General features: G+C 45.8%; 1 protein-coding gene across 1 annotated transcript; it reads left to right on the forward strand.

Moving 5' to 3' along the window:
• Positions 1–2,960: 2,960 nt before the first annotated feature.
• On the forward strand, positions 2,961–16,851 carry rab25 (RAB25, member RAS oncogene family). Its single transcript, NM_001007902.1, has 5 exons — positions 2,961–3,187; positions 11,255–11,450; positions 13,267–13,463; positions 14,257–14,337; positions 15,494–16,851. The coding sequence occupies exons 1-5, from the start codon at positions 3,148–3,150 to the stop codon at positions 15,628–15,630; spliced, it is 651 nt and encodes a 216-aa protein (NP_001007903.1). The 5' UTR covers positions 2,961–3,147; the 3' UTR covers positions 15,631–16,851.
• The last annotated feature ends 828 nt before the right edge of the window (positions 16,852–17,679 follow it).

Below are 17,679 nucleotides of genomic sequence, written 5' to 3' on the forward strand. Positions count from 1 at the left end.
CTCAGCCATAAAGCAGGACAGGACTGCTGCTTACAATGGGGGGGGGGATCAGATAGGATCTGTGCCACTGTGACAGAATGCTCTGTTATACAGATAGCTAGAATCTCAGCCATAAAGCAGGGCAGGACTGCTGCTTACAATGGGGGGATCAGATAGGATCTGTGCCACTGTGACAGAATGCTCTGTTATACAGATAGCTAGAATCTCAACCATAAAGCAGGGCAGGACTGCTGCTTACAATGGGGGGGATCAGATAGGATCTGTGCCACTGTGACAGAATGCTCTGTTATACAGATAGCTAGAATCTCAGCCATAAAGCAGGGCAGGACTGCTGCTTACAATGGGGGGATCAGATAGGATCTGTGCCACTGTGACAGAATGCTCTGTTATACAGATAGCTAGAATCTCAGCCATAAAGCAGGGCAGGACTGCTGCTTACAATGGGGGGATCAGATAGGGTCTGTGTCACTGTGACAGAATGCTCTGTTATACAGATAGCTAGAATCTCAGCCATAAAGCAGGGCAGGACTGCTGCTTACAATGGGGGGGATCAGATAGGATCTGTGCCACTGTGACAGAATGTTCTGTTATACAGATAGCTAGAATCTCAGCCATAAAGCAGGCCAGGACTGCTGGTTACAATGGGGGGGATCAGATAGGATCTGTGCCACTGTGATACAGATCTGTTTCTATACAGACAGGCTACACGGTGGAACAGCTCATGTTGGCACAGTAGACTGATTAAGAGACCTTCCCTGTGAGTAGAAAGGGACTGGGCTCTATTTGCTCAGTGAGTATGGGACAGGCCTGTGCTACTGGGCTAAACATTCATTAACTAGGTGGTAAGTCACGTCGGCAGCACAGGGAATAGACTTGTCTCTGTACTCATGAATTCTTGAAATGTTTGCCAGATTTACTCAGGGGGTGTTTGGGCCCTTGTTAAAGCCATATGATGATACATGGGCCTAACCGTATGGGAGGCAGAGCCATAGGGCCCAGGCCCATTCTGCTAATCTGACACTTTCTAAGGTGAGTGACAGCAATGGCTGACAGGACCTGATCATTTCCTACCTGGGGGGGGCTGAAGGAAGACTCTCCTTCCCCTCGGCCGGGGTCACGGCTTCCAGTGAGGAAGGGGGGCGATATGCAGAGTAATGTGTTAACATAACAGCCTCCTATATATTTAATTAAGCCTCTGGCCTCCAGCTCTGAAACCCATAGAGAACTTGGGTGCTGAGGTGTCAGCCCCATTTAGTAGTATAAAACTGCTAATATCTTCAAAACACTGAAGTGGGATAGTGGTTGGGGGTGCAGGTTTCACAAGGTGGGTTCTTTTGCCCTCTTGATCAGCTCTGCCAGCAGTCTGGATTTACCCAAGGTACCTTTAAGTTAACTAAGAATGTCCTATTCCTAGCAGCTTTGCATTTGGTCTTCATTATTATAGTTTTTTTTAATTATTTGCCTTCCTATTCCTGCCTCTTTCTAATTTGTCAGAAGGGGGTCACTGACCCCGGCAGCCAAAAAACAATTGCTCCGTGAAGCTATAACTTTATTGTTATTGTTGCTTTTTATTATCTTCCTATTCAGTCCTTCACCTATTCATATTCCAGTCTCTCATCCAAATCACTGCCTGGTTGCAATGGTAAGTAAGACCCTAGCAACCAGGTTGCTGCTGAAATACCAAATTGGAGAGCTGCAGAACAAAAAGCTAAATAACTAAAAACCCATAAAGCATTAAAAGAAAATGAAGATCAGTTGCAATTTGTCTTAGGGTGAAGACACACAGAGCTACTTAGTAGCAGCTACTTGTCACGGCTACTGAACCCCAGAGAATATCCTGCCATAGACAATACTGAGAATTGCCTCTGCTAAACACACGGAGAGACAATTATCACTACACTGATGAGCCCCAAGAAGGGTGAAACCGGTCTGTAGTTGGGAATCTGATCAGCTATTATCCTGGCTTCTGCTTTAAACCCAGTGGGTGAGCTTTAGCCTATGGGATAAACCCATGTAAACGGGATTTTTTTTTAGGAGTTTGCTTGGAATTCATTCCCAGAATTCCTTTTGTTGATTTGTATGAGGCAGTCTCCTCAACCTTAATGATTTGTCAGTAAATGATCAGCATTGTCTATTTTAGTAACCACGACAAGTAGCTGCTACTAGTAGCTCAGTGTGTCTTCACCCTTAAGGTCCCCATAAACGGGCCGATTCTAGCTGCCGATATTGGTCCCTTAGACAGATTCGGCAGCTAATCGGCCCGTGTATGGGCACTACCGACGGGCCTGGCCGACCGATATCTGGCCTGAAATCGGGCAGATCTTGATCGGGCAGGTTTGGAATTTAGTTACATGGGGGACTGTATTGGCTCCCTGAACGGACAGATGCCTATACCCATCGTATAGGGCCAAAGGACCGAATTAGCCCGATATCGGCCATCTGTAGGTAGGGATATTGGGAGAAGATCCGCTTGCTTGGCAACCACACCGGATCTTAGCGTGTATGGCCACCTTTAGACTATCAATATCTACATCCTACTAAAAGTTAATTTAAGGGCAAACTATCCCCTTTTACTCCCGCCTTGCCGCCAGGGCCTGAGCTTGTGTACATTAGAGCCCGGGAGTTTGTTTAGCAAACACTTGGAAGGGAGCTGACAGGAGATCATGGTGGCTTGTGTTTGCTCGGTTGTTGGCTGATGTTGACACACACACACACACAGATTAAAGGGATACAAACACACACAGATTAAAGGGATACACACACACACACACACATACAGGGATTGAGAAGATCACACATAAGCCGGGGGAGATTACACCTTGCAGGGCAGCAGGGAAGCAGTTAACAGTTGGTTACTACACCCAAGCGGTTACACTCTGTTACCTGTCCAACCTGAAAAGCGACACCTAGCCAAGGCAGGGAAGCAAACGCCCACTGAGTCACAAGCCTGCACCTCTCTCCAACTGCCACACCGGCGTCTAGCCCTCTGCAGGCTGTGCCCACACTATGCCAGGGGGCCCCTCACACACCGGCCAGGGCAGACATTGCGGGCACTAGGAGCTGGCACGGCGTACAACTTCCATTAACAAGGAGGGGCACTGGGCACAGACAGACGGGAGCAGCAGGGATCAATGTGCACAGGGAATCATGGGCTCTGAGGAAGAAGAGTTTAACTTTGTCTTTAAAGGTAGGTGAGCAGGGGTATTATCCCCTATAATCCCACAGCTCTCTCTGAGCCACTTACAGCAACTACTTTGGGCACAAGTGGCCTCACCTGCTTAATGCAGCACTTTAAGGCTTAGCACCCTCCAGGGAATACTCTGAAATACACACTGCACCCATTATATACAGGTAGAATGTGCTAGACTGGGGATTTATATGCTGGTTTTCCGGATAAGGGGTCTTTCCGTAAGTCAGATCTTCTACCTTAAGTCTACAAAAAAAAATGATTTAAACAGTAATTAAACCCAAAAGGATAGTTTTGGCTCATATAAAGATTAATTATATCTTAGTTGGGATCCAGTACAGGTACTGTTTTATTATTACAGAGAAAAGGGAATCATTTAACCATGAAATAAACCCAATAGGGCTGTTCTGCCCCCAATAAGGGGTAATTATATCTTAGTTGGGATCAAGTACAGGTACTGTTTTATTATTACAGAGAAAAGGGAATCATTTAACCATGAAATAAACCCAATAGGGCTGTTCTGCCCCAATAAGGGGTAATTATATCTTAGTTGGGATCAAGTACAGGTACTGTTTTATTATTACAGAGAAAAGGGAATCATTTAACCATTAAATAAACCCAATAGGGCTGTTCTGCCCCAATAAGGGGTAATTATATCTTAGTTGGGATCAAGTACAGGTACTGTTTTATTATTACAGAGAAAAGGGAATCATTTAACCATTAAATAAACCCAATAGGGCTGTTCTGCCCCAATAAGGGGTAATTATATCTTAGTTGGGATCAAGTACAGGTACTGTTTTATTATTACAGAGAAAAGGGAATCATTTAACCATGAAATAAACCCAATAGGGTTGTTCTGCCCCAATAAGGGGTATTTATATCTTAGTTGGGATCAAGTACAGGTACTGTTTTATTATTACAGAGAAAAGGGAATCATTTAACCATTAAATAAACCCAATAGGGCTGTTCTGCCCCAATAAGGGGTAATTATATCTTAGTTGGGATCAAGTACAGGTACTGTTTTATTATTACAGAGAAAAGGGAATCATTTAACCATGAAATAAACCCAATAGGACTGTTCTGCCCCCAATAAGGGGTAATTATATCTTAGTTGGGATCAAGTACAGGTACTGTTTTATTATTACAGAGAAAAGGGAATCATTTAACCATGAAATAAACCCAATAGGGTTGTTCTGCCCCAATAAGGGGTATTTATATCTTAGTTGGGATCAAGTACAGGTACTGTTTTATTATTACAGAGAAAAGGGAATCATTTAACCATGAAATAAACCCAATAGGGCTGTTCTGCCCCCAATAAGGGGTAATTATATCTTAGTTGGGATCAAGTACAGGTACTGTTTTATTATTACAGAGAAAATGAAAACCATTTAAAAAAATGTGAATTATTTGATTAAAATGGGAGATGGCCTTCCGTAATTCGGAACTTTCTGGATAATGGGATTCCGGATAAGGGGTCCAATACCTGTACATGGTTCCTCTCCCTGTGTATAAGAATTCTGGAAAGGTTAGAGTCAATTCAGAGAGGTAATTGATGTCTCGCCCATCAGGCGGCCCAAGGCTGTGATCTAGACCCCACCCTAGTGTAGGTGGAAACCTCAGGACCAGTATTACAACCCTTTCTTGGAGAAAGAAAAACATAGTGACAAACGGTTGTCTGTCCTAACTCTCTATTATTTTCCATAATGGTGGGTAATTTCCCCTTTCACATTGTCAGATCACTGCTTCCCCTTTCATAACGTAGAACTGAAGTTATTTACCCCAGGGTGAATGTAATAGGGGCCTTAGATTGTAAGCTCCACTGGGGCAGGGACTGATGGGAATGGGATAGGGACATTAGATTGTAAGCTCCACTGGGGCAGGGACTGATGGGAATGTGATAGGGACCTTAGATTGTAAGCTCACTGGGGCAGGGGCTGATGGGAATGTGATAGGGACCTTAGATTGTAACCTCCACTCGGGCAGGGACTGATGGGAATGTGATAGGGACCTTAGATTGTAAGCTCACTGGGGCAGGGGCTGATGGGAATGTGATAGGGACCTTAGATTGTAAGCTCACTGGGGCAGGGACTGATGGGAATGGGATAGGGACCTTAGATTGGAAGCTCCACTGGGGCAGGGGCTGATGGGAATGTGATAGGGGCCTTAGATTGTAAGCTCCACTGGGGCAGGGACTGATGGGAATGTGATAGGGACCTTAGATTGTAAGCTCACTGGGGCAGGGGCTGATGGGAATGTGATAGGGACCTTAGATTGTAAGCTCACTGGGGCAGGGACTGATGGGAATGTGATAGGGACCTTAGATTGTAAGCTCCACTGGGGCAGGGACTGATGGGAATGTGATAGGGACCTTAGATTGTAAGCTCCACTGGGGCAGGGACTGATGGGAATGGGATAGGGACCTTAGATTGGAAGCTCCACTGGGGCAGGGGCTGATGGGAATGTGATAGGGGCCTTAGATTGTAAGCTCCACTGGGGCAGGGACTGATGGGAATGTGATAGGGGCCTTAGATTGTAAGCTCCACTGGGGCAGGGACTGATGGGAATGGGATAGGGACCTTAGATTGGAAGCTCCACTGGGGCAGGGGCTGATGGGAATGTGATAGGGGCCTTAGATTGTAAGCTCCACTGGGGCAGGGACTGATGGGAATGTGATAGGGGCCTTAGATTGTAAGCTCCACTGGGGCAGGGACTGATGGGAATGTGATAGGGACCTTAGATTGTAAGCTCACTGGGGCAGGGGCTGATGGGAATGTGATAGGGACCTTAGATTGTAAGCTCACTGGGGCAGGGACTGATGGGAATGGGATAGGGACCTTAGATTGTAAGCTCACTGGGGCAGGGACTGATGGGAATGGGATAGGGACCTTAGATTGTAAACTCACTGGGGCAGGGACTGATGGGAATGTGATAGGGACCTTAGATTGTAAGCTCACTGGGGCAGGGACTGATGGGAATGTGATAGGGACCTTAGATTGTAAGCTCCACTGGGGCAGGGGCTGATGGGAATGTGATAGGGACCTTAGATTGTAAGCTCCACTGGGGCAGGGACTGATGGGAATGTGATAGGGACCTTAGATTGTAAGCTCCACTGGGGCAGGGACTGATGGGAATGTGATAGGGACCTTAGATTGTAAGCTCCACTGGGGCAGGGACTGATGGGAATGTGATAGGGACCTTAGATTGTAAGCTCACTGGGGCAGGGACTGATGGGAATGTGATAGGGACCTTAGATTGTAAGCTCCACTGGCAAAGGACCAATGTACCATCTCTCTGCGGATTAGGTCGGTGCTATATAAGAAATAGTAAATTCCATCTGCACAAATCCTCGGTTTCTTTATTGCTGGATTATGTGGGGAGATGGGGATGGATCAGCCCTGCTCCTGTGTTTGCTCTTAGTAAATATCACACCGCACCTTTCTGGCCCTTGTGATATCACTACCGTGAGAGGAGGAATAAGAGGCGTCAGTGCCGCGCAGTTATCCGTGGGTAAGCCACAGGCAAACACTCATGCCTACCAGATGAGGTTTCAGCTTAAAGCGACAGTACAGCAACCTTCCAACCTGCACATGAAAATGGCTTCTAGGGTCAGTGACCCCGGCAACCAGAAATCATATTGCCAAGGGGAAACTACCCTTTATGTGTTCTGAAAGATGCAGATTTCCTTGTAGAAGTGTATTTCTCATGCTGCCTGCTCTGGGGCCTGTGCCAGTCGGTTCTGCCCCCTTTGGTTGCACCAACCGTAGTTCTTTTTCCCAAAAGTTCGGTCCAGGTCACATATCTTCCATTGTTTCATATCTGCTGGGTAGTCGCCCAGTGGGACATTGCTACGGGGACGCACGATAAAAGCCCCAGAGCCCTGACCTTTCCCCCCAGCAAGCAGCGAGTGTGTAAATACATATTATCAGAACCAGTGTTTGCACATAAACCCTTCCTAGCCAAGGCACAGTGACTGCAGCACTCCTGCACACTGCAATACTATCCAATAGGGAAGCCATGGGGTTGAACTGGCATCTGCAGAGCTATCTGGTTTCTAGGTTCAGGGACACTAGCAACCAGACCCTCTCCTGTTACTCGTTCTGTCTGCCAGTCCAAACACTGCCTGGTGACTTGGGTTAGTATGGCAGTATAAAGTCCTAGTATATATATATACTGTATATATACTGTATATACTGTATATATCCAAGTCCAAGATATGGCTGTATCTTGGATAGTACAAGCAACGTTTCAGGCCGCAACAGGCAAAAAGCTGGTTTAGGAATTTAGAAACCAAAGCAAATGCAGACTAATGACCAACTGCAAGTTGTCTTTGAATACTCCTTCCTCAGAATTTTCCAAACTAGGGGCTTTGAGCAATGGCTGGGGGTGGGTTCAGCCTCAAGGATGGCTAAGAAAAGATTGGGGGAAATGTTTATTTGCCCCCCTAGATATATACAGGAAGTCCAGCCTGAAGGGTGGGTAGGGTGGTCTCACCAACATCAGGGCTGTTTTAATGGGGGGATTCACCCAGGGCCCACCGGGTTAGGGGGTTCACTAACACACCGTTAATCTGGGATAACTTTCAGCAGAAGTATCCTTTATAAGATGGCAGACCCCTCATTCTCATCAACTGGAAGAGCTCTACAGTATGGCTATTTTCATTTATTTGAATCTTAATACTTGAATTTTAGTTGCGGTTAGGCAGGACTTTTGATACTGCAGTAATGGGGGAGGTTGTACATTGCTGAAATCGGGTGGAATGGGGTGGAACTGAGTGGAACGAGCTGAACTGGGTACAGTTTGGGTGGAAGGACAGGAGCAATTACTAGCTATTGCTTGACTGATAACAGACTGGATATTAGTAATACCCATTATCCAGCCCCCCCCCCCCCCCCCCCCCACCATATCACCATATCCCTATATCCCTGTAGGGTATAATAATCCTATTTGGATATTAGTGACCAACTCATTTTAGTTGGGGCACCAGCCTGACTGCATCACCATTTTGTGATTTTTCCGCTCCCAGGGCTGTTGGATCAGGGCGGCACAGCTAGTGACCATGCCTACTTCAGCTAGTGACCATGCCTACTTCAGCTAGTGACCATGCCTACTTCAGCTAGTGACCATGTCTACTTCAGCTAGTGACCATGTCTACTTCAGCTAGGGACCATGTCTACTTCAGCTAGGGACCATGTCTACTTCAGCTAGGGACCATGTCTACTTCAGCTAGGGACCATGTCTACTTCAGCTAGGGACCATGTCTACTTCAGCTAGTGACCATGTCTACTTCAGCTAGGGACCATGTCTACTTCAGCTAGGGACCATGTCTACTTCAGCTAGGGACCATGTCTACTTCAGCTAGTGACCATGTCTACTTCAGCTAGGGACCATGTCTACTTCAGCTAGGGACCATGTCTACTTCAGCTAGGGACCATGTCTACTTCAGCTAGGGACCATGTCTACTTCAGCTAGGGACCATGTCTACTTCAGCTAGGGACCATGTCTACATCAGCTAGGGACCATGTCTACTTCAGCTAGGGACCATGTCTACTTCAGCTAGGGACCATGTCTACTTCAGCTAGGGACCATGTCTACTTCAGCTAGGGACCATGTCTACTTCAGCTAGGGACCATGTCTACTTCAGCTAGGGACCATGCCTACTTCAGCTAGTGACCATGTCTACTTCAGCTAGGGACCATGTCTACATCAGCTAGGGACCATGTCTACTTCAGCTAGGGACCATGTCTACTTCAGCTAGGGACCATGTCTACTTCAGCTAGGGACCATGCCTACTTCAGCTAGTGACCATGTCTACTTCAGCTAGGGACCATGTCTACATCAGCTAGGGACCATGTCTACTTCAGCTAGGGACCATGTCTACATCAGCTAGGGACCATGTCTACTTCAGCTAGGGACCATGTCTACTTCAGCTAGGGACCATGCCTACTTCAGCTAGGGACCATGTCTACTTCAGCTAGGGACCATGTCTACTTCAGCTAGGGACCATGTCTACTTCAGCTAGGGACCATGTCTACTTCAGCTAGGGACCATGCCTACTTCAGCTAGTGACCATGTCTACTTCAGCTAGGGACCATGTCTACATCAGCTAGGGACCATGTCTACTTCAGCTAGGGACCATGTCTACTTCAGCTAGGGACCATGTCTACATCAGCTAGGGACCATGTCTACTTCAGCTAGGGACCATGTCTACATCAGCTAGGGACCATGTCTACTTCAGCTAGGGACCATGTCTACTTCAGCTAGGGACCATGTCTACATCAGCTAGGGACCATGTCTACTTCAGCTAGGGACCATGTCTACTTCAGCTAGGGACCATGTCTACATCAGCTAGGGACCATGTCTACTTCAGCTAGGGACCATGCCTGCTTCAGCTAGGGACCATGTCTACTTCAGCTAGGGACCATGCCTGCTTCAGCTAGGGACCATGTCTACTTCAGCTAGGGACCATGTCTACATCAGCTAGTGACCATGTCTACTTCAGCTAGGGACCATGTCTACTTCAGCTAGGGACCATGTCTACTTCAGCTAGGGACCATGTCTACTTCAGCTAGGGACCATGTCTACTTCAGCTAGGGACCATGTCTACTTCAGCTAGGGACCATGCCTACTTCAGCTAGGGACCATGTCTACTTCAGCTAGGGACCATGTCTACTTCAGCTAGGGACCATGTCTATTTCTTTACTGCCTGTCTTACTATATTGAACTGTAGGTGCTTGGGGGTTATTCTATCACCAATTTCCTGGGCCAATGGGGGCCCACCAATTACATGTTGCCCAGGGCCTACTGGTACCATAAAGCAGCCCTGACCAGTGTTAGCAGTGATAAGAGCAGCACTAATGACCCATGGGTTCTTTCTGATCTTCCCAAGCAACAGATGGTCTGTTGGCCAGAAAACCCATAGTTGTGGCCCTATACACTAGCCAATAAGATACTGACTCAAAACTGATGATAAAGTGTCTGTAGTTAGATTAAAGGGGCAGTGCACGCCCCAGTGAGGCGTCATGTTAGGTGATCACTGGGATTATCCCTGGGGTGTCTCCCAAGGATCGAGCATATAATTCTAGTCATAATGCTAATTCTGTATCCTACGACCTGAATTACTGGCTGTCATATTTAATCACATGATGTAGCCGTGCAATAAAGGGACTCTCAGCACCCAGAACTAAAAGGTTTATTACACAACCCAACCCTGTATTCTGCTGGCTAATTATACACCACCTCCATGCTAGAAAGCCTTACTGTGCATTTTAAACCCCAGTGAATCACTCATTATTGGGCTCTGTTGGTAGGAAATTCCATAACCTGACTGCCCTCTTTCCTGTGCTGATGGTGAAATCTCCTTTCCTCCAATCTCATGATGCCTAATGCATCACTGTACCAGATACATTTTCATATGACCCTTTTTAATATTTGTATATGTTGATAATATGTTGATAATGTTGATAATATATATAAATATATATATTTACATCCTTTCCCTTGAGCAATCATTTAGTGATGGGCTGTGTGCTCCCTCAGAGATCAGCTGACAGGAAGTGATGCAGCTCTAACTGTAACAGGAAGTAGTGTGGGAGCAAAAGGCAGAACTCTGTCCATTCATTGGCTGATGGGGCCTAGCATGTATGTGTGCCTTGGCTTGTTTGTGTGCACTGTGACTCCTATGATCCCAGGGGGCGGCCCTTAGTACCTAAAATGGCAGTTTCCTATTTAGGATTACCCCATGGCACATACTAATTAAAAAGTATAGTTTTATCAAAATGGTTTATTTATAGATGAAGCAGGGTTTTACATATGAGCTGCTTTATGTGATATGTTCTTATAGAGACTGTTCCATACATGTTAGCTTTACAGCTGCTATCTGACACTGAGTGCTATCTACTATTATTCCTGGATCCGTTTGCATTATTACATTACCTAAAAAGATACCTCTCTAGCTCTAATTAGGGTGTTTATTACCGTGACCAAAAGACACAAGTGTGACCTGAAGGATGAGGCCCAGGAGGTGCCATTTTGAAACTCATTGACCCTCTTTGCTGTTCTGATTGACAGTGGTTCTGATTGGAGAGTCCGGGGTGGGCAAAACCAACCTCCTCTCCAGGTTTACGAGGAACGAGTTCAACCACGACAGCCGCACCACCATTGGAGTGGAGTTCTCCACCCGCACGCTAACGATAGATGGGCACCTGGTGAAATCGCAGATCTGGGACACCGCTGGCTTGGAACGCTACAGAGCTATTACCTCTGCGTATGTATATATGGGAGAACATATTCCATCTGGTTACATGGCTTCACCACATAGGTTACTGAAGTGGTGCAAACTCTGCCTGTTACCATATATAAGGAGGAACATAGGAGAGTAATGGGTGCTCCATAGAGCAAGTGACAAGGTGTCCCCTTGCCCTTTCTAGGTTCTCAGGGTAAAGGGGGTTATGCTGTTTCATGGCCACCATGTACTCTAGGCCAGTACCCTAAACCAGATATTTGATAACTGATGCGAGCCAGGAGCACAGGAGTATCCCCCTTGAGGATGAGAAGGCCCAGTAATGGAAAGTTGCCCAGTTCATGGACTATGTTGACCCTATATGGAGATAAAAGGCAGAGTGGGGCAGTTTCCCCTACATTGTAACATTTGGTGTCCACTGTACCATAAAGAGCAATACTAATTGGTTTCAGGACCCCGGCAACGAATGGACCCTCTGTAGCTGTTCTACCTTTAGTACATTGTTGGTTGCCCACTGCCCTCAGCAGTATTAACATTCCTAGCCACTGAATGATTGCTCTGGACTACTGAATGGGATCTAAAGGTGGCCATACACTTTAAGATCTTCCGAATCTTCTCCCTGGGGCCAAACGATTGAATTATAATGACGGCAATGGGCACAGTCGCTTTGGGGACTGCACCAATGAGCCAATGTGGTCCCCAATCCGACTACATTTTTTAACCTGCCCGATCGATATCGGCCCGATTTCAGGCCAGATGTCGGGCATGCCAGTCGTTGCTGCCCCTACATGGGCTGATACAATCATCCCCTGTATGGCCACCTTAAGAATGCTCCTGTCACTTTGTAGTCCCTAAAGCATTGTTTTTGGATTTGATTCAAGCCCTACTTTGAGATGCAACCTTCGGCTCATTTGTAACCTTTATCCCAAAACTAGGTTAAGTACAGTATATATATATATATATATATATATATAAGACATTGTCAGCCATATTTCTAATATCTTAGACAGCAAAGAAGGCCAGAACCCTGTATCCCCACCCACCTACACTTCCCTGGCTAGAACCTGATGAAGCTCAGGAAGAGGAATATCACTCAATGGGGCTGGAGATTTGGAGAACTTATTTGCTGTCCAAGATATTCCTAGAATATCCATATCCATAGTTCTAAGAATATCTTGGACAGCAAATAAGTTCTCCAAATCTCTAGCCCCACTGAATGGCATTCCTGTTGGTACATTATGTTCTGGCCATGGGAGCGTAGGTGAGTGGCCTGGTTACCATCAGAATGTGGTGTTCATCTTCCTTTTGTCCTTATGGATCACCTGAAAGATCATTAAACTGACTGTAAGAAGAGAGTTTGCTTGGGGTTGGCTGTGTTTATATAAAACAATTGAGGTCAGTTATGAGTGGAATGTGGCCTTACCCTTCCACAGTCTTTATTCAGCGGCCACGCCTCAGGAAATATTAGGCCTCCGTTACGCAAACTGACTTTCCTTTCAACCTAAGCTTACGGTCCATTGGCAGTTGTAAGGAGTGTTCAATATGGGCGTGGGCCGTAAGATAAACATCAGCTATCAATCATGGCAGCTATCAATCATTGCAGATATAAGCGAGGCCAATGAGGCATCTAATATAAATCATAGCTCCCTGCTACTGGGGACTTGGCACCTGTACAACAGGCCTTTGCCATTTTGAGAAGCGCCCAGGGTCTATGGTTAGCATTTATAATCTCTATTGGGCACCTAACATATTGCCGCTTCCCAAGTGATTCACCCTTATGAAGGGTGACCTCACTGAAGACAAACATGGCTGCTCTCTCTAATACAGGGTTTCCTCTTAGTTATTACAGGGGAGCAGTTGGGGCTCTCTTGGTCTATGATATCACCAAGCATCAGTCGTATGAAAGTGTGGACCGTTGGCTGAAGGAGCTTTATGACCATGCCGATGCCAGCATTGTAGTCATGTTGGTTGGGAACAAGTGTGACCTGAAGGATGAAGCCCAGGAGGTGCCATCAGAGGAGGCCAAGGCCTATGCAGGTAACACAATGACTTCAGCTTCATTGTCATGGGGTAATAAGCTAGAATGATATCTTGTAAGTAATGGGTGGTAGAAGGCTTGTTCACTCTCTGCTCGAATCCCTCCATTACCCCTATTACTGCCCTTCTTGACCAGTCGATCCCACTCTCCTGGCTGACACTGGCTCACTCTATCCCTGCTAGTAGGGCACCCCTCCCCAAGCAATGCGGGTACCTATCCCGCTTTATTTTATTTCTGTCGCTGCTTAGAATGCTATTATACAGAGCAGATATTACTGAACCAATCCCTGCATCACTGAGGCAAACTAAGGATCTTGGGAGATGTAGTTCAGTTTAGGTGCCAGCAGTGTCGGACTGGGACCCCAGGGGCCACCAGAAAACCTTAGACCCTAGGCCCACTCTCCAAACTACTTCCCTCCTTTCCTCACCCAACCTCTTTATTCTCCCTGTCTCTTTTATTTACATGCTAGCATCTGTTCCTCCATCTTTTTCTCCTTTTTCTTCCCATTCAGAAATAGGGAATGACCATGAAACAGGCCAAATGGTAAGGAGCAGGAGGGCCCACTGACCCCTGGGCCCACCGGGAGTTTTCCTGGTATCCTAGTGGGCCAGTGCGACACTGGTTGCCAGAATTACCGGATTAACCACACATGAAACTCTCAGTGCCGTATTAGATAAGGGCGGATATGGGACAATACTGACTTTCTATTCAGATAAAACGTCATTTACATGTGACTGAATTTATGTGAAATTGCTTCCTTAAACACTGACCCTTATCCTCCATTCCCGGCAGAGAGGAACGGACTGCTCTTTATAGAGACGTCAGCCTTAGATGCCACCAACGTAGAACTGGCCTTTGAATCTATCCTGCGAGGTGAGTGCAATACAGCAGGGCAGGCTGTTCCATCTGGGCCTGTGCAGATGCAGTGAGTGATAAAATGACTTTATATCAGTAACGTGATACATAGAGTTGGCCGCTACCCAATGGCTGGGGCCATTTTATCACTGTTTTATCACTGTGATGTCATACAAATAAAATGCTAGGAATTTCCCTTACGAAAAGGTTGTAATAATCGGCTGTGAATATTCTCTAGAGTCACAATTTACACAGGGGCTCATTTACAATGCCCCACACAATCAGCCATATTTTTAAATTTGTACTTTGCACACTATTTGGGACATTGTATAAATAGAGACAGGCCACAGACTTGCGGCTCCATTGATAATATGGCAGTGACTGTCTGTATGGTATTAGTGAGGGGCAGGGGGGAGGCATTCAGAGGCACAAAGTGCTGAGTGGTAGTAGGCAAAGCCCATATCATCAGGGCCGTATTTATATATATAGGCAGCCGAGGGCCTGTGCCTAGGGCGTCAGGTTTTGGGGGACAGTTCTTGGCTTCCTATATATACATATATATATTCATCAGGGACATATGCATATGTCCCTGATGAAAGTTCCAGTGGGAACTGAAACGTCGGACTGAATAAAACCTCACTCATTTACTTCATCTGATGTCTCCAAGTGTGAAAATTCCTGTGAGTGCCGTTACTACGTCTGTATATATATATATATATTAGATTTATAATTTAAAAAAATAGGCCTCCACTGCAGACTTCCTTAGGAAATCTGGTGAGGTGAGGGGTAGGGGGTTAGGTTTTATTGTAGGATTGATGTCACTTCCAAGACATATGGGGTGTATTTGGGTCCAGTGCCTAGGGTGGCACTGGACCTAAATATGGCACATCGGCCCCTATCCTTACTGCCTGCCATAAGGCACCCCGGGGGGCACAAGAGCACGGCCCACAGTGCTCACTGGATGAAAAGTCTGACTGTCAGTGAAGAGACCAGCGTCAGTAGCCTTGTCCTTTCCACCTGCCTTAGGCCACAGGGAGCCCCACAGGACTGTGGCAATTTTCACAATGCCCTATGCAGTGTGCAAAGTGCAAAACAAATGACCAATTTGTATTTATATAGCGCTACTTATGGAATGAAGTAGATTCCATTCATCGTTCCCCTCTTCCGTCTCTAGATATCTACATGAGAGTTCTGAAGTCCAAGGGGGAAACTCAACAGCCAAGTACGATAAACCTGTCCAAAGAGGCTTCTCCTACCCAGTCGATCACCCTGGTGACTGAGCAGAAGAGATCTTGCTGCCAGAGCGTCTAGACTGCGGCCAAAATCCCAAGGAGAAAAAGTCTCAGCAGATGAAGAAGAGTTGGAGGCCACCGATCCAGCAATGGACTTGATCCCTCATTGTTAAGATCTAGTAATAGCAGAGAGGGCTTTGGTGCTTACTGACACCTAGAACATTGGTAGGCACCATGACCATGTCTGATGGATAACAAACCAGTTGCACCAAACATTCCACCATCATGATAAAAGGTTGACCTGACATGGCAAGAAAAACTCTCCCCCACCTCCCTCGTCTCTCCCCCATACTCAACTTGCACAGAGTATTACTTATCTCTAGCCACCAGTGCCTCCAAGAAGCCCCTCTTCGTCCCACCACCCAACTACTGAAGGCAAGTTCAGCCAATCCCAGCTATTTAATGATATTATATTGGGACCATAAAGCAGAAGAGATAGTAACTGAGATGCCAACTTATTTATTATTATTGGATGCATTTCCTGATTGATCTTGTATCAGATAACTGCTCAGAGGAATTATGGGAAAAATAGTGTATATATATATATATCTTAACTTTTTAAATTTGCTCTTTAACCCCTTACGCTACCAGGAATCAAGCAGACTGAATCACGCAAGGCTCCTCTCTATTACTGTATGTGTTTATGAACCCGCGCAGGGCAGAAATTGAGCAGCTTATAGAGTAAGCAAAACAAAACATGAGTAAATCACTGTTTCATATAAATAAAGCCTTTCCTATACGTTACTGAGCCTTTGGGCCACTGCCATTAAAAGCACTAAAGTCCAACCTCTGGCATTTATGAGGCACTGTGCTCACACACAAACCGAGGGCACACAAACATGCTAGGTTACATCAGCCAATGAATGGACAGAGCGGAGAGCTGTGCCTATCACTCCCACACACTACTTCCTGTTACACATATTACTTCCTGTCAATTGATCAGCAAGAACAAAATGGTGCAAGATATAACTGGGCAGTATTTACTGATGTGTACACTATTAAGGGGGCAGAATTTGAGATGATGGCAAAAAAACATGGCACTGTGTATTTGTACCCTCAGAGCATTGTGCTTCTGCTAGTAAATGAGCCCTTAAGGTGCCATCTTTTAGTAAGTATGGAGGAGAGGCTCATGGGAGAGCCGGTAACGGATATTAACAGTGACCAAACATGGCTCATCCTGTGATACCCTCAAGGCAATTTCATGATCACAAAATTAACCCTTAATAAAGGTATTATTGAATGTGTGAGTGATTCATTGCCGTTCTTTGATTAATATGGAGGGTTGCTACCTCCCCGGCATTTCACTTGCCTAGCTGATAAAATACTAGCCAAGGCCAAGGCCAGTATTGCAAATTTACCCAGCAATGTACTTGCCAGTAAATATGTAATATCTAGTCAATTTGGCCCCAGGCCGCCTCTGATCTGCCCCTTTCTCCCCTCTATACTCAACTTATCCACTTAATTCCACGCCCATGACAATTAATCCCGCCCCCTGCCTGGCCCTTAGGGTTTAGAAAGAGGTGGTAACCCTATTAACATGCCTTTTTAATTTTCAGTAAAGCTTTTTTTTTTCTTTAATGTTATATACGATTTGGGGAAAATGTTATCTATGTGGTTTAGCATGGATAGAATAGAACCTGGGACCTTTTTCCTTCTGTAATGCTCCAACTTTCTCTAGCAGAATGATTATCCCTTGTGGCTGGGAACATACAAAGTATAGTATTTCTTGGAAGCCATACTTCAAAGTAGCATTTATCAACAATAAATGCTTTTTATAACATTATAAGTTCCGCAGCTTGTCTGTAATGTAATGTGACTTGCATTGCTTGTCTTTCACACTAGGTGGCGCCAGGCTATAACTCAGCTTGGTAAGGGGGGGGTGCATATGGATTTGTGCACTCATGGTAATAAAAGGTGGAATGTTTGGAACAGGTCTCCTCAGCAATAACAGCCAATTAGTCTGAAGCATTTACTGGTCACTTGTTTAAAAGCAGACAGCTGATTGGTTGCTATAGGTTACTGCACCAGGGCCTTTTATTGCCTATGGGTATAGAGTGTAACTTGTAAC

This window comes from Xenopus tropicalis, chromosome 8 (assembly GCF_000004195.4).
Source record: "Xenopus tropicalis strain Nigerian chromosome 8, UCB_Xtro_10.0, whole genome shotgun sequence".
In the NCBI taxonomy this organism is placed as follows: Eukaryota; Metazoa; Chordata; class Amphibia; order Anura; family Pipidae; genus Xenopus; species Xenopus tropicalis.

Coding starts and splice junctions, on each gene's coding strand:
- rab25 (NM_001007902.1), top strand. CDS start 3,148: ATGGGCTCTGAGGAAGAAGAGTTTAACTTTGTCTTTAAAG. Junction 13,464..14,256: donor GGAGGCCAAGGCCTATGCAG/GTAACACAATGA, acceptor CATTCCCGGCAG/AGAGGAACGGACTGCTCTTT. Junction 14,338..15,493: donor CTTTGAATCTATCCTGCGAG/GTGAGTGCAATA, acceptor TTCCGTCTCTAG/ATATCTACATGAGAGTTCTG.